Source organism: Electrona antarctica (assembly GCF_951216825.1).
Source record: "Electrona antarctica genome assembly, chromosome: 12".
Taxonomy (NCBI): Eukaryota; Metazoa; Chordata; class Actinopteri; order Myctophiformes; family Myctophidae; genus Electrona; species Electrona antarctica.
In genome coordinates this window covers 45,639,559-45,665,296 of record NC_136793.1, presented here as the reverse complement: position 1 = coordinate 45,665,296, position 25,738 = coordinate 45,639,559, and the positions used below count along the sequence as shown (strand labels likewise).

The window sequence follows — 25,738 nt, the reverse complement described above, 5'->3', positions numbered from 1 at the left end:
CCACTTAATGTCCCAAGAAACCAGCTGGCCTGGCCAACGAGTCTGCTACGCTCTTGAGAGAAAGGCACGGCTGAATTATTTGTTGTGATTAGCCGTGCCATTATCGTGGTTTAAGCAGGGCTAGAAAGCGGTTTCAACCAATCAGATTTGCTTCCTCGAAACGACCTGTTGTATTTGAACCAACCCTGACTAGCACTTTGTGAAAATAGCCAATCTACAAGCCCACAACGCCTTGCATTGCGAGGCGTTGTGGGCTTGTAGATTGGCTATTTTCGCAATATGTATCTCTTATCCGAACCAAAGAAAATGTAATGCCTCAACTCCAGCAATTTCTGCCTCTTATATTATTTGACAATTTAGCCAATGTTTGGTCAGTTTTTTATAGTATATATATTATTTTTTTCTTTCCCCAGGAATCTAAAAGTTAAAAGTCCTTAAGTTGACACTTCACTGTCATCTGGAGATCCCCCCCCCCCCCCCCAAATAAAATCATCAGTGGTTCTCAACGCAGGTTGAGAACCACTGATCTAATATACAGGAAGGTGGAACAGACATCTGAGACATGTTTCTTCCAGACCGTTTGAAATGGAACACAAGAGACTGGACCTAAAAAAAAGACATTTTGACTTTACAAGTATGGCGGCAGAAAAAAAAGAAAAAAAAGACCAAACGATGGATGGAAAAGGACGGCGGCGATCGTAAACGTTCCAACACTTTAAAACCTTTTTACCGCAAAGAACAGTATATCGGTACGTTACGGTGTGTTCGTCTCACTGTTTCGGACACTTCTCAGAAGCAGTGCGACCGACTGCGTTGATTGAGTTGAAAAATAAAATAAAAGGTTGAGTCGTAGAGGGTTTTTTTTTGGGGGGGGGGCGGGGGTATTTGCAGAGTTCACATGCAGAGCAGACGTGTCCTGACGGGCCAGAGCAGAGGACGTTTTTAAATGACGGGAGTTGAACCGTAAACCTTAAGAAGTCTCTTCAGTCAGGACGTCCTCTGAGCTTAGAGTCAGCAGGCAGTCCATCCCAATAAAAACGTACAAAGACAAGTACAAAAGAAAATAAATAAAAAACAAAGGTGGTGGGGGGTGGGGGGGAAAGGAGATCCTAAAACGTTCCTTCATTAAAAATACAAATCAATTCAAAGAAGAAAAAAAAAAGAAAGTGGGAACTTACAGACGTCTTCCCTCCACAGTTTTATCTTTTTTCTAACACCAGCAAAGAGCATTAACAGCCCCCCCCCCCCGCCCTACACAATATGTTAACCATTTAAGCCCCATTGATGAGATTTAGAACATCGACCGGCTCAAAATCCATTGCGTCGTCGTGAGATTGTAGATCTGCTTTTCTTTTCTTTTTTTTTTAATACAAATTAATTCTACGCAACATGCCTAAAATAGGGTTCAAGTGGTCAACTGTGTAGTGTAGGTTTTGTTTTTTAGAGGGTTTGATTTCACAGCTGGTAGAGACAGGCTAAGTGGTTCTGGTTTCTGTTCAGGTGCCGTTGAGAAACTTCTGGGCTGGTCCCGCAGCGGGTTACAAGGCCCCGGGGCCCCTATTCTGGCCCCTAGCGTGTTACAGCCAGGGCCCCGAGGCGTGTTACAGCGCCCCAGAGCCCTATTCTGGCCCCTAGCGTGTTACAGCCAGGGCACTGAAGCGTGTTACAAGGCCCGGGGCCGCTTGGGGTTGATCTGCTTACTGGCGTGTTCCTCTTCCGTGAGTGCAGAGCGGAATGACTTCACTTTATCTGAGAGAGAGAGAGAGAGAGATCCACACAAAAACAGTCGTATGTCAGTGCCATTATTGGATTAGGTTTTAACAACTCAGCCCATTTAGACCCGAGGACGATTCTACAAAGGTCTTGACAGTTTTCTGAAAAACCGTTATGTTTCTATGTCAGTGGTTCTCAAACATTTTCATGTCAAGGACCCTCAAAAATGATATGTAATTGGCCGCCGACCCCCATCTGAAAATATGTTGTTCCAGGGACCCCCCCCCCCCCCCCCGAAAGCAAAGATTTGAGATAAAAATGTTCGCTCTGAAAGAATATGTATTCAAAGATTTGCGCCACATTTTCACGATTTTTCAAAAATAGCAGATCTACAAGCTCTTAGCGCGGCACTCGGTGCCGCGCTATGAGCTTGTAGATCTGCTATTTTCCAATAGCTAAAGTATAACATAATGCTTAAAACACCAAAAGGGGTTCCCGCCCAGAATGGCTTAAGCCCTATATACTAATAGCTTCAAGCTATTGTCAAATTGTGATGATCTACAATAGATTGTTATATCAGCTATTTTTGAGGATTAAAAAAAAATCAGACAATTCTGAAGTGAGTGGTGCAACACCACCCCCTATTGGTACTCTAAACATCGGGACATAGGTTGGGACATTGCTGTTCCTTGGAGTGGTTGCACCACTCAAAAAAAATCAGACCAGTCTGAAGTGAGTGGTGCAACAGCGCCCCCTGTTGGAACTCTAAACATAGGGACATTGCGGTTCCTTGGGAGTGGTTGCACCGCTCAAAAAATGTTTTTTTGATTATTAAAGAGGGGACACACAGTACACATACAGCCGCTAGAAATGGTGTTTGAAATGCATTGACCTTTTGTGTAACAATATTGCACGTTATAAATATGGACTTATGGAGGTAAATGATGTCGATTGTGTGCACATCCTTGTGCCTGCATTTGGAAAACAGGTTAAAATGGTTAGAAGAACGGAGAGCTTGTCCTCTAGGACAGGGGTTCTCAACGTTTTTGGCCGGGGACCCCCGAGAATGCTTTGGCAACGTCTCGGGACTGCTCTAGGATTTATTCAATTTTCACAATTGCAATAAATATCCCTGAGTCTGACTACTGCTGCATTGTCCTTTTCTTTCAGTTTACCCTATTTATCACTATTTATCACTGCATCTTATACTGTCTTATCTAGACACAGACAGACTAGCACTGCATCTTATACTGTCTTATCTAGACACAGACAGACTAGCACTGCATCTTATACTGTCTTATCTAGACACAGACAGACTAGCCTCGGAAACCCAGACGTTTTTATTTCCAGGGAGAAGGGAGAAAAAAAAGTCTGGGACCGAGTCCACTTCAATTCGGCATAGAGTAGCGCAAACGTCGATCACTCTCTGCTGATTTCTGATCGTCTGCACCTTTGTTAAATTGACACTGACACACACACACACACACACACACACACACACACACACACACACACACACACACACACACACACACACACACACACACACACACACACACACACACACACACACACACACACACACACACACACACACACACACACACACACACACACACACACACACACACACACACACACACACACACACACACACACACACACAGTTTGGTTATTTATGGGTGTGCGAGATTTGTACTCATAATGAGAAATATATTGGGTCAGATTGAGTGATCAATGTGTACCACTCTCCTGTAGCTGTAGGTCCGGGGACCACATTCCAATGCACTCCAGTTGCATTGACAGACCGGTGGTTTCGGGGGTTTTACTGCCTCTTCCTGTTGTAAGGCAGGCCATTATTGACTCCTTCTCACTGGGGAAGTCAACTCAGCTAGAACATACAAATATTGAAGTAACCAATCTTTAATTCCTCTTCAATTGTTTAAATGTGTTCTAATAACCTATTATATATTGGGTTGGTAAAAAGGCTAAAGGATAAATACCTGTAATAGTCTAAACAGTTTAATCTAGGCAGAAGTAGTTGGGCATTACAGGGACTGTAATAGGAGCCGGCTGCTGTGGCCAGAGAGCAGGCAGGATGGTCAGTGGCATCTGATTGGCCGAAAGTGTTTAGCAGGAAGGTGTGATTTCAGTCAGAGCCACTGTGACTATGCTGTGTAGCCCAATGTTAGAGTTAGATTCACCAATACCATCGAACGTGATACATGTCTAGGCAGAGACCAGCGGTATGTATTATATGCTATATATTATATGCTATATATATAATAGTGCAGTATTCATAATTGATGTAATATGATGTTTAGATTGTAACCAAGTGTCATTTGTGTTTCTTTTCTCCATTGATCAATGGAAATTCATGGAAATTGACTGAATGATAAGGTAGATTTAAAACCACTTAATGTGCCACTTAATGTGCCACATGATACTGAACTAAGTCTGAAAGTCATCAATGACAAGCTAAGCTTACCATGATCTGGGACAGACTTAGAGTGTAAAATGATAGTAAACCCTACCGACAGAGTTAGGATAGAACCAGACCAATAGGACCTGTGATCCAGAGTCCGGGATACTGTATTCATCTTGTGTTGGGGGGAAGTGTGAACAGAACGTGTGAATGTATGATTGTAAGTGTTTATAATTAATATGAATTAATAAAAACCCTATAAAATGCACGTTTGAGTTCATCAAATATAAGCTATCATTGGAGCATTTAGTTCACCTGTGCGTGTTAGTCACTTTACTCTGCCTACTGCATGGGCTGGTCGGAGCCCCGGCACAACATCGCCAAATAACCGAACACACACACACACACACACACACACACACACACACACACACACACACACACACACACACCTCGCTCTAATATTTAGTCTCATGTCGCGCAGCTGCGTCTAGATTCTCCCAGCTGCCTATGCCATAGAAAGCATAGGTGGACCCCAGGCTACAGATAGACAGACACACACTCAGGAGGTCTGATCTGTGGTCTTGCACTGCCACCTACTGACCAAATGTATTATTGTTTTGGGTGAACGCAATACAATCACACTAACTGGGTTTACAATACAAACACTTCTAAAGACACCTTTTGCAAATAAAACAATCACACTTTAGTGGTGGTTATCACATAATAGAGTAAATTAAGACCTATTATGACATCCATCCATCCATCCATCTTCAACCGCTTATCCGTAGTCGGGTAGCGGGGGGCAACAGCTCCACCAGAGTGTTCCAGACTTCCCTCTCCAGAGCAACAACTTCCTCCTGGGGGATCCCGAGACGTTCCAAGGCCCAGTGAGTCGATGTGTTTCCTCCAACTGCGCCTTGGTCTGCCCCGTGGTCTCCTACCAGTGTGGACGTGCCTCGAGGACCTCCCTAGGGGAGACGCCCGAGAGGCATCCTAACCAGATGGTCTCCTCCCAGTGGGACGTGCCTCATGGACCTCCCTAGGGAGACACCCGAGATGCCACAAACCACCTAAGCTGGCTCCTTTCCAGGTGAAGAAGCAGCGGCTCTACTCCGAGTCTCTCTCGTGTGACTGAACTTCTCACCCTATCTCTAAGGGAGATGCCAGCCACCCGACATATTAATTAATCTTATACTATGAACTAAATAGCAGAAATAACTGATCTACAAGCTTGCAACGGGTCACAAAGTGACACACGGTTGTAAGCTTGTAGATCTGTTATTTCGGCTTTGTTAATGTAGAAACATTTTTCAACAAGGAGACGATTATGACAATGATGTAATAACCGTGACAGGCCTAGCCATGAGAACCCAAGCCCAACTCAGAGATCTTTACAAGAGCCTCCTCCCTCCTGGAGGTCTCGGATCGCCCACTTCGGTTAGAGTTTGAACGGTTGCCCTCAGGTCGTCGGCTGAGGGTGCTCCACTACAAAGACGAACCGGTTCACACTGTCCTTCGTGCTACAGTTGGAGGCCATCGATATTGTCCTTTTCTTTTTGCTGAGGTTTGCGTGATCTGCGCAAAACCCCTTTTGGTGTTTTAAACATTATGTTATAATTAAGCTATTGAAAAATAGCAGATCTACAAGCTCATAGCGCGCCACCGAGTGGCGCGCTACGAGCTTGTAGATCTGCTATTTTTGAAAAATCGTGAAAATATTTATTTTCAGAAGATTTAGAAGGATTTTTTTTAGGTCAGGCCTAAATGGGTCAAATGATAAGGGACAATATCGGTGGCACCCAACTGTATCTGCTATTCAGCTGCTGAACAGCAGAGAGAACTTTCTTCTTGCCTCTTTGCACAGATTGCCCACTAATGCACTTTTGCTGACGCTGCAGTGCTACCATTGAATGTCATGCATTTTCTGTCTCTAGTGCCCTGTTCTTAGGTTTTAGTCTTCTATAATTAGTAAAAATACACACATCAAACGACCTTCAAAACACTATTACTTGGCTGCAAACCAATTTCCTGCAAGGGACAATAAATCCAGTACCTCTAACCCGTTCAGGACGGGAACGCCTTTTGGTGTTCTTTAGCTATTGAAAAATAGCAGATCTACAAGCTCATAGCGCGGCACCCGTCCCGGTGCCGCGCTACAAGCTTGTAGATCTGCTATTTTTGAAAGATCTTGGCGCAAATGTGGCGCAAATCCTTTTTCTTTCAGTTTCAGAGCGAAGGTTTTTTACTAAAATCTTTGCTTCTGGGGGGTCCCTGGAACAACATAATTTCAGATGGGGGGGGGGGGGGGGGGTCGGCGGCCTATTACATAATAATGTTTGGGGTCCTTGACGTGAAATAGTCTTGAGAACCATTGACACTGTACTGTACACAGAAACAAGGTTCTTCAGAACACCGTCATGATTTCAGAAGACATTTATCTTCTGGATGGTCTTACCTCTCAGCTCAGTCAGGATGTCTATCTTCTGCTCCAGGATGTTCTCCAGCTGCGTGGCGTACGTGTCCACGTCGTAATCCACCTCCTCCGTCATCTCCAGCAGCACCTTCTCGTCCTCCAGCCAGCGGATCGACTCCTGGCGGATGGCACAAAATAAATAAATAATAATAATCTAATGTTTAAAAAACTCGATTCAGAATTAACACAATGTGTGCCCAAGACGTCCACAGACGTCCTGGAAATGATCCCATGCAGTTCCCAGGACGTCTGTACACGCCGCTTTAAAAAAAAATCGGATGTGTTTTAGGAGGACGTGTGGTGAATGTACGCAGAATAGGAAACAATATTATAGAGGGTATGCGCGTGACATCATCATCATCAAACCCGGAAAGTTATGCAGGAACGCCTACTGAGTGGCAAAAAAATACTTTCTGGCCTTGACAGCCCATACATCCAAAACAGAAAAGTCCTATCTGATTGCATTAGTTAGTTGCTGCGAGAGTGAGGTCTAGCCAACACCAACTCGGGATTCCTGGATCGCTGCCCTCCACAATTTCCTATCCAACATCAGGCTCTTGAGCTCTGCAGTGTTGTCAGCCAAGCTGTCGCAGCACGTCTACATTAGGTGGTACGCTTCTTTCCCCTCCTGGCTTTGCCCTGGGTTGGCTCCCATAGGGTCAATTTACTTGCCTCAAGTTCTGGGCACCTGACGCAGTGCCCTGCCAGCCTCATCCTTCTCTGATTGCATTAAACAATGTTAAACTCACTTTGCCACTCGATTTGCCATTCACTTTATGCATGCGCATACCCTCTATTAGATTATTAAATAATTAAACATTTTGAGAAACATTTTTTTCAGAAAACTGTTTGAAGACATTTGTGACCAGATTTGACTGAGAGCCTGCCATCGCGCAAACTCCAGAGGAGAAAAACCTTTTTTTTTTCTCTCACAAAATGAGTTAATAGCACAGGCAGACTCTTCACATAATAGAGCATGTCTGAAATAAGTGTCAGAGCTGAAATCGACATGCAAATATGAAATAAATGCTTAAACATGTAGCTAGGTGTAATGTTAGAGACCACAGAAGTGAACCTTTCAAGCCTGTTTTCTCAACTCGCTGTTTTCTGCAAGACATTACTCTATAAGCCATATCTCCAACACTGGTGGGTCAAACTGAACAACCAATATGTCAATTTGAAGCTATGATTCCCTGCTTTCATATGACAAAAAATAATTCATTTTTTTTTTCAAACAAATCCAATGGCAGTCCCTCAGTCAAAATTAGTCACATTTGTAGAATCGCGAGACGTGGCCAAAGCATTGCTTGGGTTCCCCAGCCAAGAATGTTGAGAACCCCTGGGTTATGTGAGGATATAGAGGGATCTCTCTGTGTGTGTGTGTGTGTGTGTGTGTGTGTGTGTGTGTGTGTGTGTGTGTGTGTGTGTACCTGGAACACAGCTCGGTGGTCCTCTAACACCTGCTCCTCCATCTCCACCATCTGAGACACGGCCTCATGGAAGGTGAACAGCTGAGGAGACACTTCCTCCTCCTGGGTGAGCACACAGGAAGTCATCATCAACCACACAGGAAGTCATCATGCTGACATCTTCATTGTTGTAGTCTTGCGTTGTAGTCTATTCCACAATCTCCGAATGCTATATAGAGTCTGGAACTACACCTCCTGAATGCTACATAGAGTCTGGAACTACACCTCCTGAATGCTATATAAAGTCTGGAACTACACCTCCTGAATGCTATATAGAGTCTGGAACTACACCTCCTGAATGCTACATAGAGTCTGGAACTACACCTCCTGAATGCTATATAGAGTCTGGAACTACACCTCCTGAATGCTATATAGTCTGGAACTACACCTCCTGAATGCTATATAGAGTCTGGAACTACAGCTCCTGAATGCTCTATAGAGTCTGGAACTACACCTCCTGAATGCTACATAGAGTCTGGAACTACACCTCCTGAATGCTATATAGAGTCTGGAACTACACCTCCTGAATGCTATATAGAGTCTGGAACTACACCTCCTGAATGCTACATAGAGTCTGGAACTACACCTCCTGAATGCTATATAGAGTCTGGAACTACACCTCCTGAATGCTATATAGAGTCTGGAACTACACCTCCTGAATGCTACATAGAGTCTGGAACTACACCTCCTGAATGCTACATAGTCTGGAACTACAGCTCCTGAATGCTACATAGAGTCTGGAACTACAGCTCCTGAATGCTACATAGAGTCTGGAACTACAGCTCCTGAATGCTACATAGAGTCTGGAACTACACCTCCTGAATGCTACATAGAGTCTGGAACTACACCTCCTGAATGCTATATAAAGTCTGGAACTACACCTCCTGAATGCTATATAGTCTGGAACTACACCTCCTGAATGCTATATAAAGTCTGGAACTACACCTCCTGAATGCTACATAGAGTCTGGAACTACACCTCCTGAATGCTATATAGAGTCTGGAACTACACCTCCTGAATGCTATATAGTCTGGAACAACACCTCCTGAATGCTATATAAAGTCTGGAACTACACCTCCTGAATGCTACATAGAGTCTGGAACTACACCTCCTGAATGCTATATAAAGTCTGGAACTACACCTCCTGAATGCTACATAGAGTCTGGAACTACACCTCCTGAATGCTATATAAAGTCTGGAACTACACCTCCTGAATGCTACATAGAGTCTGGAACTACACCTCCTGAATGCTATATAAAGTCTGGAACTACACCTCCTGAATGCTACATAGAGTCTGGAACTACACCTCCTGAATGCTATATAGTCTCTGGAACTACACCTCCTGAATGCTACTTAAGAGTCTGGAACTACACCTTCTGAATGCTACATAGAGTCTGGAACTACACCTCCTGAATGCTATAGAGTCTGGAACTACACCTCCTGAATGCTATATAGAGTCTGGAACTACACCTCCTGAATGCTATAGAGTCTGGAACTACACTACACCATCCGAGTAAGGAAGCTGAATAGCAGATCTACACGCGAGCTGTGAGCGTGTAGATCTGCTATTTTCACTACTTCTTAATTATTATATATTTTTTTTATTTCAACTCTGTGGGTTCAGGGTCAGGTCTTAATGTGCTTAACGTTTACGTACGTTCTGCTCACAGAGCAGCTTGAGGTCGACTCTCTGTGGGTTCAGGGTCAGGTCTTAATGTGCTTAACGTGTACGTACGTTCTGCTCACAGAGCAGCGTGAGGTCGACTCTCTGTGGGTTCAGGGTCAGGTCTTAATGTGCTTAACGTGTACGTACGTTCTGCTCACAGAGCAGCTTGAGGTCGTCTCGCTGCGGCGAGCTGCTCAGCCAGTCCTCGTCCAGAAGCTCCAGCTGGTTGACGTTGGCGTTGATGATGTTGGGTGGTCCCTGGTTGGTGTCGACCGTCAGCTCCTTCACCCTGAGGACAAAGAGGACAGCTCATCAACACACGCACACACACACCGCAGGGCACGACTGGGTGGCCTGGTCGATGATGATGATGACGACGATGATGATGCTGCAGGGTTATGGGGCGAGGAGGAGGAGCCAACATTCATGTTACACAGGTCAGGTAATAGGCCTATCTCACAGCATTTCCCCGCCCCCTTTCCACGCCCCCTTTTGGAGCTAATGGTGTTATTTTTTCTGCGGTCCATAGGCTTCCATGTTAAAAGAGGTATTTTCACAAGCCACAAACTACTGTTTTGTAAAGGTAAGGTTTATTCTACTTATTTGAGTTGTTATACCATTGTGTTTTCTTCATATTATTATCGGTCTTTGACATTTTAACATTAGGAAATGTACTTAGATTCTCCAGAGAAAAAAAGTGTAAATGCTAATGGTTAAATGACACCACTAGCTCCGGAAGGGGGCGTGGAAAGGGGGCTGTGGGCCTATGGGCCTCATGGCTACAGAAACAGGAGATGGGCTCCTATGGGCCTCATGGCTACAGAAACAGGAGGCCGGCTCCTATGGGCCTCATGGCTACAGAAACAGGAGATGGGCTCCTGCCCTATGGGCCTCATGGCTACAGAAACAGGAGATAGGCTCCTGCCCTATGGGCCTCATGGCTACAGAAACAGGAGATAGGCTCCTGCCCCTATGGGCCTCATGGCTACAGAAACAGGAGATAGGCTCCTGCCCCTATGGACCTCATGGCTACAGAAACAGGAGATAGGCTCCTATGGGCCTCATGGCTACAGAAACAGGAGATAGGCTCCTGCACCTATGGACCTCATGGCTACAGAAACAGGAGATATGCCCCTATGGACCTCATGGCTACAGAAACAGGAGATAGGCTCCTGCCCCTATGGGCCTCATGGCTACAGAAACAGGAGATAGGCTCCTGCCCCTATGGGCCTCATGGCTACAGAAACCGGAGATAGGCTCCATGGGCCTCATGGCTACAGAAACAGGAGATAGGCTCCTTCCCCTATGGGCCTCATGGCTACGGAAACAGGAGATAGGCTCCTTCCCCTATGGGCCTCATGGCTACGGAAACAGGAGATAGGCTCCTGCCCCTATGGGCCTCATTGCTACAGAAACAGGAGATAGGCTCCTTCCCCTATGGGCCTCATGGCTACAGAAACAGGAGAGAGGCTCCTGCCCCTATGGGCCTCATGGCTACGGAAACAGGAGATAGGCTCCTGCCCCTATGGGCCTCATGGCTACGGAAACAGGAGATAGGCTCCTGCCCCTATGGGCCTCATGGCTACGGAAACAGGAGATAGGCTCCTGCCCTATGGGCCTCATGGCTACGGAAACAGGAGATAGGCTCCTGCCCCTATGGGCCTCATGGCTACAGAAACAGGAGATAGGCTCCTTCCCCTATGGGCCTCATGGCTACAGAAACAGGAGAGAGGCTCCTGCCCCTATGGGCCTCATGGCTACAGAAACAGGAGATAGGCTCCTGCCCCTATGGGCCTCATGGCTACAGAAACAGGAGATAGGCTCCTGCCCTATGGGCCTCATGGCTACAGAAACAGGAGATAGGCTCCTGCCCCTATGGACCTCATGGCTACAGAAACAGGAGATAGGCTCCTGCCCCTATGGACCTCATGGCTACAGAAACAGGAGATAGGCTCCTATGGGCCTCATGGCTACAGAAACAGGAGATAGGCTCCATGGGCCTCATGGCTACAGAAACAGGAGATAGGCTCCTGCCCCTATGGACCTCATGGCTACAGAAACAGGAGATAGGCTCCTGCCCCTATGGGCCTCATGGCTACAGAAACAGGAGATAGGCTCCTTCCCCTATGGGCCTCATGGCTACAGAAACAGGAGATAGGCTCCTATGAGCCTCATGGCTACAGAAACAGGAGATAGGCTCCTGCCCCTATGAGCCTCATGGCTACGGAAACAGGAGATAGGCTCCTGCCCCTATGGGCCTCATGGCTACGGAAACAGGAGATAGGCTCCTGCCCCTATGGGCCTCATGGCTACGGAAACAGGAGATAGGCTCCTGCCCCTATGGGCCTCATGGCTACAAAAACAGGAGATAGGCTCCATGGGCCTCATGGCTACAGAAACAGGAGATAGGCTGCATGGGCCTCATGGCTACAGAAACAGGAGAGTTACCGTGTATGGCTAGGGTCACCCAGATTCATTAAAACAATGTGCTGAGGGCAACACAGACAGGCGGGTAGTTCTTTTTTTCTCTCGAGTCAATTGAAAAAACAAGCGGAATAAAGGGATCCGTAACAGCGGAAGCAGAAGAACAGAGCAGGATGTGAGGCGACGGCGTGCAGATGATGACAGGAAGGAAGTCCAGACAGGAAACTGGGGTGACCGTGTCGTCAGTGACAAGCAGCTGCTGTTTGCTGAGCAAGTAGTTACAGACAATGGAGGGAACGCTGAGAGGCAGTGACATGCTTTGTGTGAGTGTGTGTGTTGCGTGCGCGTGTGTGTGTGTGTGTGTGTGTGTGTGTGTGTGCGTGTGTACCGTACGCATGTAGGACTGTCACGATTACACATTTAAGCTGACAGATTAATTGTCACACAATTGTTTTTGCATTGAACAATGGAATGTTACATTGCCTTTTAGGCTTTGTAATCACAAATTGCACAGGGCAGATATGACGGATAACTTCACCGACACATTTCATCTTTTCTAATTTCCAAAAATGTTTTACAAAATAGCGGAAATAGTTGATCTCCAAACGTACAACACGTCACAAAGTGACGTGTTGTAAGCTTGTAGATCAACGATTAGTTTTTTTTAATGTATTGGCATTTATCTCAAATAATTACGAATTAGGCGATTATGTAATCATTGTGACAGGCCTACCAGTATCAACAGTTACATGCTCTCTGTGTGTGTGTGTGTGTGTGTGTGTGTGTGTGTGTGTGAGAGAGTGTGAGTGTGAGTGTGAGTGTGAGTGTGAGTGTGTGTGTGTGTGTGTGTGTGTGTGCATGCTTTCAGGAGGTGTGACCACCTGCTGGGAGAGGTCTCAGCAAAGTCATCGTAATCAAAGGTGTTGGTGGGCGAGTGGTCAGGGCGAGGGGTCCCCTGACCGCCCTGGGAGAAGGGGATGTCCGACGGACTTATCCCAAACTCCTTCACTCTGCACAGACACAGTGCACCACAGCGCCACACACAGGAGGAAAAGATAGTAGGAGAACAAGAGAGGGAAGAATAGGAGAGAGAGTGTCAGACTGAAACTACATGGAGATCTACAGTATAGCAAGACGTTCACACAAACCAGTGGTTTTCAACCCCGTTTTATTTGTTTGGCATTTGAGCCACGGACCACCGTTTGACGACATTTAGCCTCTCAGAGCCAAAACGTAGAATATTTTGTTGGATTTTTGTCCTCCACAATTCCATGCTGTATTGATGTTGGTGCCATTAGGAGAGATAACAGGCAAACTTTGATCAAAATAAAAATTATTCTACATCCTCGAATTGTGTAGACTTCTTGTAAATTTAGAAATGCAGATGTTTAACAATACTCTTAAGCGCTAAATGAAACCAATGGACCTGTACGGGTCCATTTGGTTTAATTTTACACTCAAGAGTTAAAGATCTAATAAGGGTCCATTTGGTTACCAACTCTTCCATCATTTAGCTGGGGACCACCTGGAACCCCCTCAAAGACCACTGGTGGTCCCCGGACCACTGGTTGAAAACCACTGACACAAACCATCCTGTGTCCGTCAACATTTTATGCGACGTACTGAAATCAGATGGAATCCCTAAGTTGAAAACACTGAACGATTGTACAATAACACCTTAAGCCCAAACCATGCCAATTTACCATTTAACGTTGGTCGTGTGATGGCGGCCTGATATGTCCTGTTGCACGTAACGACGCATGGCGTTGCATTGCGTCGGGTACAGGCTTTAGTTTAGACATACCATTGTCTAAACTAAACTATTGACTGTCATTAGACCGACAACCATAACCTGACCCTAAGCGCAAGCACGGGAGCAGCGCATGTTCGACCGTTGTTACCGCATGTCGGTCCGTTGGTGTGCATCCCCATTGTGCAAGAAGTGATTTCTTTATTGGCATGAGAAACCGCTAGTTTCCATCCAAGTTATCCGTCTGTGTGTGTGTGTCTGTGTCACACTAACTAGCCGGCTCTGGTGTGTGTGTGTGTGTGTGTGTATGTGTGTGTGTGTGTGTGCGCCGCTTTACGTCAAGTCGCAAAAACGCTTGTTGCCGCGGAAACCCAGTAGTTTACGTTAAGTTGCAAAAATCATTGCTGTGGAAACAAATATTTGTTGCAGCTCGGCGCACCTTGGCACTTGTGTCCGTCCAAAAAAAAAAAAACGACATGCATCATCTCATATGTATCGAATACACATTTCCAAAAGTGACTCAAAAGTATTTATGACAATACGCAACGCAGTCTGAAAGCGGTCAAACACACCCACAAAATAATAATTACAGCGACATCTGATTTCAGTAAGGCAGCTCACACATTAACAATATGAGTGTATTATACAATGCCATCCATTTATATATTCTGGCCTTTAAACTTAACGTCAGTTCAAGTTGGTTGGGTATTCTGGCCTTTAAACTTAACGTCAGTTCAAGTTGGTTGGGTATTCTGGCCTTTAAACTTAACGTCAGTTCAAGTTGGTTGGGTATTCTGGCCTTTAAACTTAACGTCAGTTCAAGTTGGTTGGGTATTCTGGCCTTTAAACTTAACGTCAGTTCAAGTTGGTTGGGTATTCTGGCCTTTAAACTTAACGTCAGTTCAAGTTGGTTGGGTATTCTGGCCTTTAAACTTAACGTCAGTTCAAGTTGGTTGGGTATTCTCCATTCCTACCTGTTAGCGTAGCGTAGCGTGTTGAGGGTATTTTCACACGACGTCATACCAGGAGATATGGTAGCAATCTGTACAAGTACATTAACATTTATTATCAGTACATCAACTATCAATACATTTTTAGTAGATTTTTACATTACGACGGGCATTACTTTTGGGCAATACTCTCTTCTTGATCCCTTTTTTAATTCACATGTGAATTAATAAAACATGGCAGTCAAGCAACATTAAACAATATTTCTAGATTGTTGCTGCAAATGTTTGTGCACTCCTCCGGGTATCTTGTAGTCTACCGACTGAATACACGTGTCTAATATGTAGTCCACTGTCTGAATGGATGGCAGGTCTAATATGTAGTCCACTGTCTGAATGGATGGCAGGTCTAATATGTAGTCCACTGTCTGAATGGATGTCAGGTCTAATATGTAGTCCACTGTCTGAATGGATGGCAGGTCTAATATGTAGTCCACTGTCTGAATGGATGGCAGGTCTAATATGTAGTCCACTGTCTGAATGGATGTCAGGTCTAATATGTAGTCCACTGTCTGAATGCATGTCGGGTCTAATATGTAGTCCACTGTCTGAATGGATGGCAGGTCTAATATGTAGTCCACTGTCTGAATGCATGTCAGGTCTAATATGTAGTCCACTGTCTGAATGGATGTCAGGTCTAATATGTAGTACACTGTCTGAATGGATGGCAGGTCTAATATGTAGTCCACTGTCTGAATGGATGGCAGGTCTAATATGTAGTCCACTGTCTGAATGGATGGCAGGTCTAATATGTAGTCCACTGTCTGAATGGATGGCAGGTCTAATATGTAGTCCACTGTCTGAATGGATGGCAGGTCTAATATGTAGTCCACTGTCTGAATGGATGTCAGGTCTAATATGTAGTCCACTGTCTGAATGGATGTCGGGTCTAATATGTAGTCCACTGTCTGAATGGATGTCAGGTCTAAAATGTAGTCCACTGTCTGAATGCATGTCAGGTCTAATATGTAGTCACTGTCTGAATGCATGTCAGGTCTAATATGTAGTCCACTGTCTGAATGCATGTCAGGTCTAATATGTAGTCACTGTCTGAATGGATGGCAGGTCTAATATGTAGTCCACTGTCTGAATGCATGTCAGGTCTAATATGTAGTCCACTGTCTGAATGGATGTCAGGTCTAATATGTAGTCCACTGTCTGAATGGATGGCAGGTCTAATATGTAGTCCACTGTCTGAATGGATGTCAGGTCTAATATGTCGGGGAGGTCAGGGGGGTGGTGGAGTCTACTGCCACGGAATCCAAATGACTGAAATCAGTCGTGGCGACTGAGAACTTTAATCCATGCCTTCAGTGGCAGTAGACTCCACCCCCCCCCCTGACCTTCAGTGCCAGTAGACTCCGCTCAAATGCACCCAAAAAACTGACATTCAGTAGATTTTCTGTGGTGTGGGGTTTTCTGGCTCAAACAGGCTTTTCAGAAAACTGTCAGGATTTTGAAGATTTTTTTTTAAAATTTCGACGTCAGGCCTAAATGGGTTAAGCACACAGTAAGCGTGCGGTGCCCAACAGCGTGAGAGTGAACTTACCATGCACGTACGGGAGTTCTCACCGATGAAGGAGTCTCTGAGCACCTGGGTGAGCTTACTGGCCCTGAACGGAGTGTGAGGCTTGTTGCGTCCCAGAGCCCGGATGCACTCCTGAATAGGGATGGTGGTGGGGACAGAAAAAAAAAAAAGAAGACACACCTTTTCAATGCTTTTCCAACAACCACCAATTCAAATGAAAATCAATTGCCTAGCAACGGGACCAATATTAAAATAACTAATGACCGAAAATAGCCAATCTGAGCTTGTAGATGTCTATTTTCGGTGCACTATCCATCAGCTTGGACTTGCGATTCAGCAGGTCAAACACCTATGTATGCGCACGCACGCACGCACGCACGCACGCACGCACGCACGCACGCGCGCACGCACACGCACACGCACACGCACACGCACACGCACACGCACACGCACACGCACACGCACACGCACACGCACACGCACACGCACACGCACACGCACACACACACACACACACACACACACACACAATGCATGGAATAAAGCTAAATAATATCTCAAGACTGAAAAAAACATGTAATGATGATGTAATGATGATGACATTTCTGAGACCAAATTAATTCATGTTTCTGGAAGATGCTTCTAAAACGTGTATTCTGTTGCTAGCTTGATCACTTCAAATACTCTTTCATCTTAAAATGTCTAAGGACCGAAAATAGATGATCTACAAGCTCACAACAGTTGTGAGTTGTGAGTTTGTAGATCGGCTATTTTCGGTGCACAGGAATCCAAATGACTGAAATCAGTCGTGGCGACTGAGAACTTTAATCCATGCCTTCAGTGGCAGTAGACTCCACCCCCCCCCCCCCCCTCCTGACCTCATGACCTTCAGTGCCAGTAGACTCCACCCCCCCCCCCCCCCCCCCACCTGACCTCCTGACCTTCAGTGCCAGTAGTCTCCGCCACCCCCCCACCCCCCGACCTCCCCGACCTCCTGACCTTCAGTGCCAGTAGACTCCGCCACCCCCCCCCCCCCCCCCCCTCCTGACCTTCAGTGGCAGTAGACTCCACCACCCCCCCCCCCCCTGACCTCCCCGACCTCCTGACCTTCAGTGCCAGTAGACTCTTGTTGATCTCGGCCCCCTCCAGGCGGGTCTGGCGGTCGGCGCTCGACGTGTCGGCCCCTCGCTCGTTCCCGGCCAGGTCGATGAGCGAGAACTTGCCGTGCATCTTCCCCTTCCTCCGCAGGATGATCTGGAACACGGCGTGGCTCCTGGACGAGTGGGCGTTGGCCGACGTCTGACCCGACGTTCTGGTGGCGAGGCGACGACACGACGGAACGCAGAGACAGAAACCATTAAGACCCATTTAGGCCTGAGGACGATTCTACAAATGCCTCCTAAATGCTAACAGTTTTCTGAAAAACTCATGTTTCAGCGGTGCTCAAACCTTTTCATGTCAAGGAGCCCCAGAATTATCTGTATTTGGCCACAGACCCCCATCTGAAAATATGTTGTTCCAGGGACCCCCCCAGAAGCAAAGGTTTGAATTAAAAATGTTTGCTCTGAAAGCATTATATTCAAAGATTTGTGCCACATTTTCAAAAATAGCAAACCTACAAGCTCGTAGCGCGCCACTCGGTGGCGCGCTATGAGCTTGTAGATCTGCTATTTTTCAATAGCTAAAGTAGAACAGAACATATTAGACCGCAAAAGGGGTTCCCGCCCAAAATGGGTTAAGACCCATTTTTTAGGCCTGACGTCGAAATTAAAACCATGTCTTCTAAATCCTAAAAGTTTTCTGAAAAACCTCATTGTTCCATGTCAGTGGTGTTCAATATTTCATGTCAAGGACATCCAAAAATTATATGTAATTGGCCGCCGACCCCCCAATCTGAAAATATGTTGTTCCAGGGACCCTCCAGAAGCAAATATTTGAGTTAAAACTTTCGCTCTGAAAGAATATATATTCAAAGATTTGCGCCATTTTCACGATTTTTCAACAAAAAGAAAATTCAATAGCTAAGGCATAACATAATGCTTAAAACACCAAGAGGGGTTCCGGCACAAAATGGATTATGACTTGAAAAACCTATGTTTCTACCTGAATTTGGTAGACCCACATCTGAAAATATGTTGTTTCAATGTTTTTCAAAATTCACTCAGTTCACTCAGTTCACACCCGTGTGAACTGAGTGGTGCAACTCCCCCCCTTACACCCCCCCCCCCCCCCCCCCCCCCCCCTCTCTCTCTCGCTCTCATTAGCAGGCAACAGTGCAGCACTATTTCTCTCTCACTGTTTCTGGCACGACAGCGCCCCTACTGGTACTCATGAGTCACACATGAGTCACACACAAACATAGGTTAACACGAGTCACATAGGTGTCACATAGCCTGGTATCCAGCCTGCTTCGCTACGTTCGGCGGATTTTTTTTTCTCTCTTCGCTTATCAGTCTGGAAAGCCTCCTATCTCCAAGGGAGGCGGGACATGCCAAAAGCTTCGAAACCTAACGTGGCTTCTGATTGGTCTGTGGTGCGGGGCGGGACAAAGCACCAGTGAGACGTCATAGCAAAGCGCAGCTACTGCAGACAGAAAGCATGGAGGGTGGCGCTGGCTGATGACGTAGGTTGCCTAACGCTACTCTCATTCGTTGGAACAACATCCAATCAGCAACGACGTTGACTACGTAACATATGTAGTTCTAGTGTAGTTCTGCAAAACCTCCCAATGGGAGGCTTTCCAGACTGATAAGCGAAGAGAGAAAAGAAAATCCGCCGAACGTAGCGAAGCAGGCTGGATACCAGGCTAGGTGTCACACGGACACGGACACTGCTGTTCCTTGGAGTGGTTGCACCACACAAAAAAGGCAAAGAAGTTTAGGGATAAGGGGTGTAGCGGTGACGAAAATGGAGCCCTAGGTGTGCTAAATGCCTGAATTGTACCACGAATGACAATTCAATCAAATAAATACTTTTTTAACGTGGCCCTGCTCTGACGCAGCAGAGTTGATAGATGTGTGGTTAGGGTTTTTATTACCTGCAGCTGTTTCCGATTTCTATGAGCTTGAGAACATCCTCTGTACATCGGACGTCCTTCTCCTGTAGTCCAACCACCTGAACCTGCTGCTTCCCGTCCTCCAACACCCTCAGCTTGGACTTGCGATTCAGCAGGTCAAACACCTATGTATGCACGCGCACACACACACACACACACACACACACACACACACACACACACACACACACACACACACACACACACACACACACACACACACACACACACACACACACACACACACACACACACACACACACACACACACACACACACACACACACACACACACACACACAATAAAGCTAAATAATATCTCAAGACTGAGAAAAATGTAATGACGTTGTTTTAGGGCCGACCAGCTGAAGAAACCATTACATTTCTGAGACCAAATTGTTATTCGTTCATGTTTCTGGAAGATGCTTCTAAAACGTGTATGTTGCCAGTTTGATCACTTCAAATACTCTTTCATCTTAAAAAAATGTCTAATGACCAAAAACAGCCGATCCACAAGCTCACAACACGTCGCGGCGCGACGTGTTGTGAGCTTGTAGATCGGCTATTTTCGGTGCGCAGCATGCTTTCACAGGAGGCTTCTATTGGAATCCAAATGACTGAAATCAAGTCTCAGTGACTCAGAACTTTAATCCATGGGTGTTGTAGATGGATACTTTTCATTATCCCGCTGGAAATTCAGTCGCTCACTAAACTAAATAAAAGTGTCCATCACAGTGAGTGCTTCAAAGTGTCTCGTCGTAAAACTAATCTATCCATCTGTAAATGCACCATGTCTCTCTTTTTTTTGTTTTATATATATATAATTTTTATCCCACAATTTTGTAACCCATTTTTCACCCCTGTGTCAGTTATCTAATGTGATCCTGGGCTCTGCACACGTTCCGCCAACCTAGTCCCCATATATGGGGGACATGGGGAGAGCAACGGACTTGAACTCATGCTTCCTTCATGCCCGAGTGTCCAAGTTGCTCCTTTTACACCTGACAGGGTATTGGAACTGACAGGGGGGAGTTTCCCTGGTTGGACGTAGCGCGTGGAAGGAACACGTTATTCTAACCAGTTCCTTTCCCCTCCATCAGGCGCCCCGGCTGGCCAGGGGGAGGCAGTTTAGAGACCAGGATTACTGCATGTTTTTTTGTGAGGGTACTTACCCTAGGGGACACGGGGAGAACATGCAAACTCCACACACACAGCGTCCCGAGCGGGAATCGAACCCAGGACCTTCTAGCTGTGAGGCGACAGCACTACCGACTGTGCCACCGTGCCCCCGAATGTCTCTGTGTGGACGTCAGTAATCCACGTTAACTCGAGAACCGTTGGCCTCGACACACGCGCTCCACACCCCCACTCCATATTTGGGCATGCCCGACAAAGAACTCCATATATGGGCATACGAGGGACACAGACATAATAACTGGGGGTGGGCATGTATTTCCAACTTGCATCGTTCCAAGTGCCCAACCGCCACCACTCTAGTAATACTAATTATCAGCGCAATGTCAATCCAAAAAAAAGTGTCCATTCAGTCAGTGCAAATGTGTGAGAAAGTGAAAGTGGTCAAAGTGAAAAAACAAAAAAGGACAAAAACCTTTTGGACAAGATGCTTGACTGTACATTGTGCTGTTTGCATTTGTGTGTTGTCTAATAAAATATTCAATCAATCACTCCATCCAGGGCTTTTTCCTGTAGTGCGAGGGTCCATGTCTCGGCCCCATACAGCAGTACTGAGGGTCCATGTCTCGGCCCCATACAGCAGTACTGAGGGTCCATGTCTCGGCCCCATACAGCAGTACTGAGGGTCCATGTCTCGGCCCCATACAGCAGTACTGAGGGTCCATGTCTCGGCCCCATACAGCAGTACTGAGGGTCCATGTCTCGGCCCCATACAGCAGTACTGACTTGTTGGATGTCTTTTCAGACGCCTGCGTTACTCTTTTGGACTTTTTGCACTGCTACTACACTCATGTGACGCACTGTAATGCAGGGTGTAGCACAACACATTTCAACGGTTGTCGCGGGCGGGCACGTGCGTGAAATGACTAGGCAACGTCTTATAACAAACAATATATGTAGTGTAAATGTTGCGTTGTTTGTGTAAAACTACTCACCTTCCCACTGTATATTTCAAAGAAGGTTGCGTGCACTTGTAGATCTAACTTCTTATAGTTGGGTTTCTTCAACATGAGAAATACATCCCGAGCTGCATCACAGAATATGAATATTAATCAATACCCTCGGAGAATAATACACAGAGGTTATCACTGTAACGACCCTGGGGCCCAGTTGTATTAGGTTATCACTGTAACGACCCTGGGGCCCAGTTGTATTAGGTTATCACTGTAACGACCCTGGGGCCCAGCTGTATTAGGTTATCACTGTAACGACCCTGGGGCCCAGCTGTATTAGGTTATCACTGTAACGACCCTGGGGCTCAGCTGTATTAGGTTATCACTGTAACGACCCTGGGGCCCAGCTGTATTAGGTTATCACTGTAACGACCCTGGGGCCCAGCTGTATTAGGTTATCACTGTAACGACCCTGGGGCCCAGCTGTATTAGGTTATCACTGTAACGACCCTGGGGCCCAGCTGTATTAGGTTATCACTCTAACGACCCTGGGGCCCAGCTGTATTAGGTTATCACTGTAACGACCCTGGGGCCCAGCTGTATTAGGTTATCACTGTAACGACCCTGGGGCCCAGCTGTATTAGGTTATCACTGTAACGACCCTGGGGCCCAGCTGTATTAGGTTATCACTGTAACGACCCTGGGGCTCAGATGTATTAGGTTATCACTGTAACGACCCTGGGGCCCAGCTGTATTAGGTTATCACTGTAACGACCCTGGGGCCCAGCTGTATTAGGTTATCACTGTAACGACCCTGGGGCCCAGCTGTATTAGGTTATCACTGTAACGACCCTGGGGCCCAGCTGTATTAGGTTATCACTGTAACGACCCTGGGGCTCAGATGTATTAGGTTATCACTGTAACGACCCTGGGGCTCAGATGTATTGGGTAGAGACGTAGGTTACATTTGTACCATCCAGATACCAATTCCGATTCCCATAACATATCGGTCGATACAGAGCACCGATCCGACACCAGCGTGTGATTTAACCCATTTTGACTTGTGGACGATTCTTAAAAAAAATGTCTTCTAAACGTTTTCTGAAAAAGCTATGTTTCTATGTCAGTGGTACAGGAGTGCAAAGTACCAACAAACTGGCCAGATGTATGGAGTTTCGGGATGGAGGGCTCGTCTGAGGACGACCTAGAGAGGTGCTCAACCTTTTTCATGTCAAGGACCCCCAGAATTATCTGTATTTGGCCGCCGACCCCCATCTGGAAATATGTTCTATAGCCTTACTCATGGACCAGCGCTAATTCCCTACCTGCTTTCTCTGCACCATTGAAGGCCGTTTCCAAATGTTAAAATGTAAAAGACCAATATTATTATGAAGAAAACCAGATGTTAAGACCGCTAAACCAAATAGAATAAAGTTTACCTTCAGAAAAAGCGTTGTTTATGGCTTCTGAATGTAGGTCTTTTAACATGTAATGTCTATGGAGTGACGTCACGTCAACACCACTAGGTCTGGAAAGGGGGCGGGGAATGGCTGTGAGACAGGCCTATTGCACGTAGCCCTACTAGTTCTTCCACAAAGATGACATGAAATTATTTGCATTTGGTAAATGCAGCAACCGGTGGCGATAATGTTCGACAACATGCCGACTTCCTTCCTATTCAGACCAGGGGTCCTTGAGGGAGTTCCAGGGGGTCCCCAGATAAATGACAGTTAGGAACCAAATGGACCCTTATGGGTCTGTAACTCAGAGAGTGTACAAATGGAACCAAATGGACCCTAACGGGTCCATTTGGTTCCATTTGTACACACTCAGAGTTAAATTAACAGTGATTTTACAATATAAATTGGGTTCCCAAAGAAAGAAATGTCATTAAATAGGGGACCGTAGCCTAATTCAGGTCAAACCGGGGCGTCCTCGAAATGAAAATGGTTGAAAATCACTGCTAGAGCCGTGAAAATCTTCTCTTATGGAGGGTCCTTGGCATATATTTTCAAATGGGGGTCCGCGGGTTAATGAGTGTCAATTTGGGGGTCCTTGACGTGACAAAGTTTGGGAACCACTGCGTTAAAGATGGAGTGCCACAATGTTTGTATTTTTCCAGTTTTTCATGTGTCTATGAGGTGACAGTACTTCATTAGACACCCTGGAGTCGTTTTTATGTGCAATGGTGTATTAACTTTGTATTTAGGGTTTCTTCCTGAAGGCTGAACCATTGACAGTCAAACGGGCCAATGAAATAAACAGTAATATAGTGACATCCCACTATCAGCCCCTCCCCTAACCCCTCCCCCTTTATCATACAACTACAGCTGTTCAGGTGGATCACCACCCACCAGGCAAACCAGGCATACTTAATGAACTGGTGGGCGTGTCCACAATAAAGCATGATTTTAACAAATACTGTACACTTTTTGGGAAAAGTTCTTCCTCCTTATATATTATAATAATACCTGATGATCATGTTTTAGGGTGGAAAAAAATCGTGGCACTCCATCTTTAAATGGCACAAAATAAAAGCACCAAACACTTGATGAGCTGACCCGAGCAGAGAACAGTCAACTCACCAGTTAATGCGTAGATTCCTTTGGCACAATCCTGGTTCTTTCCAGAAAAATCTCCACCCATAGTCTGAAATACACAAAGGCATACAGGAGATCAATAAAATACCGGCGTCATCTGGTGTGGAAATGATGAGGGAAATATCGGAAATACCGCTTCCATGTTCATGGTATTGGCACCGGCAGTATTTCTAAAGTAGAGGAAGGTAACTTCGCCAGTGATGTAAATAGGTTTTCAATGTAATGAGTCCCGGGATGCAGGGATGGTCTTTTAGAAATGAGTCCCAGGGACATTTGATGAGTCCCACTTCAACAACGTTAGGAGTCATATTTAATACAAATTGCAGCATTTAACTCCCATTTCATTTTATATGGTTGTAATGTGGTTAGATGTATGTAGAAAACAGAAGAAGAAATGATTATTATAACTAAAGCTAAGCTAGAAAAATAAACTAGAATAAAAAAAAACAGTACAGCATAGTATCCCGTGGATGCAAACTATAAACTGCATTTTGATCTGTGCTTCGCAACATACTCCACATTACCTTCACACACTTCAACGGTGGAACAACATTATGTTATAATAGTACGTGTTTACTGTATATATTGTACAGTACACAATAGTATAACATCATTTTGCATCTTTGTGACAGGCCTAAACATTCACCCCTCCCTCCCCACACACACAGGAACACCTGATCGGAGCATCCCCACATTTCTGTCAAAATCGACATTAGTGTGTTAGTAGTGATCCGGGGGAGGAGGCACGGTGGCACAGTCGGTAGTGCTGTCGCCTCACAGCTAGAAGGTCCTGGGTTCGATTCCCGCTCGGGACGCTGTGGGCGCTGGCGGCGTGTCCTCTCCTCCGCGTCATCAGTGCCCATACCCGAGGCGGGGTTGGCGAAAGGGCCTTTCTGTGTGGAGTTTGCATGTTCACCCCGTGTCCCCTAGGGTAGGTACCCTCACAAAAACATGCAGTAATCCTGGTCTCTAAAACTACCTCCCCCTGGCCAGCCAGGGCGCCTGATGGAGGGGAAAGGAACTGGTCGGAATAACGTGTTCCTTCCACACACTACGTCCGGCCAGGGAAATCCCCCCCCGTCAGGTGAAAAGAAGCAGCTTGGACTCCTCATGCATAGTACGAAGCATGAGGTCAGTCCACTGCCCCCCCCCCCCCCAGGTTGGCAGAGGAAGTGTAGCGCCCAGGGTTACATTAGATAATTGGCACTGGGTGAAAAAACTGGGTCGCAAAATCGTGGGATAAAAATTATTAGAAAAAAAAAAAGTAGTGATCCGGGGGTAGCGAAGACTGCACCTGTCCTGTACCGTCTTACCCAATGTCCAGTGTTGCTTTTGGCAGCAAATTTAGATTTTAGGTTTTAGTCACAGTCTCTGAATAGTTTTCCATTTAGTTTTTAGTCACATTTTAGTCACCCGGAATGTTTTAGTGTCTAGTTTTAGTCGACTAAATCTACAGTTGATTTAGTCGACTAAAATGTATTTTGGCGGACCTTGATGCCGTCGTAATGACTGATTTTACACTTGCTGAAAATAGCCGA

General features: G+C 46.0%; 1 protein-coding gene across 5 annotated transcripts in view; it reads right to left on the bottom strand.

Moving 5' to 3' along the window:
* Positions 1–263: 263 nt before the first annotated feature.
* LOC306933571 (kinesin-like protein KIF2A) overlaps positions 264–25,738 on the bottom strand; it is a 67,296-nt gene continuing 41,821 nt past the window's right edge. For 3 of the 5 annotated variants that reach the window (XM_079515841.1, XM_079515842.1, XM_079515844.1), the window contains 11 exons: positions 24,186–24,249; positions 21,643–21,734; positions 19,496–19,638; positions 17,566–17,770; positions 16,480–16,590; positions 14,898–14,965; positions 13,055–13,183; positions 9,897–10,038; positions 8,045–8,146; positions 6,597–6,732; positions 264–1,749 (listed from right to left, as the gene is read on the bottom strand). In XM_079515841.1, coding sequence (XP_079371967.1) covers positions 1,664–1,749; positions 6,597–6,732; positions 8,045–8,146; positions 9,897–10,038; positions 13,055–13,183; positions 14,898–14,965; positions 16,480–16,590; positions 17,566–17,770; positions 19,496–19,638; positions 21,643–21,734; positions 24,186–24,249 — 1,278 coding nt within the window. In that variant the 3' untranslated portion in view covers positions 264–1,663. The remainder of the gene's footprint in view (positions 1,750–6,596; positions 6,733–8,044; positions 8,147–9,896; positions 10,039–13,054; positions 13,184–14,897; positions 14,966–16,479; positions 16,591–17,565; positions 17,771–19,495; positions 19,639–21,642; positions 21,735–24,185; positions 24,250–25,738) is intronic. The other 2 variants (XM_079515843.1, XM_079515845.1) reach the window with 1 other exon arrangement.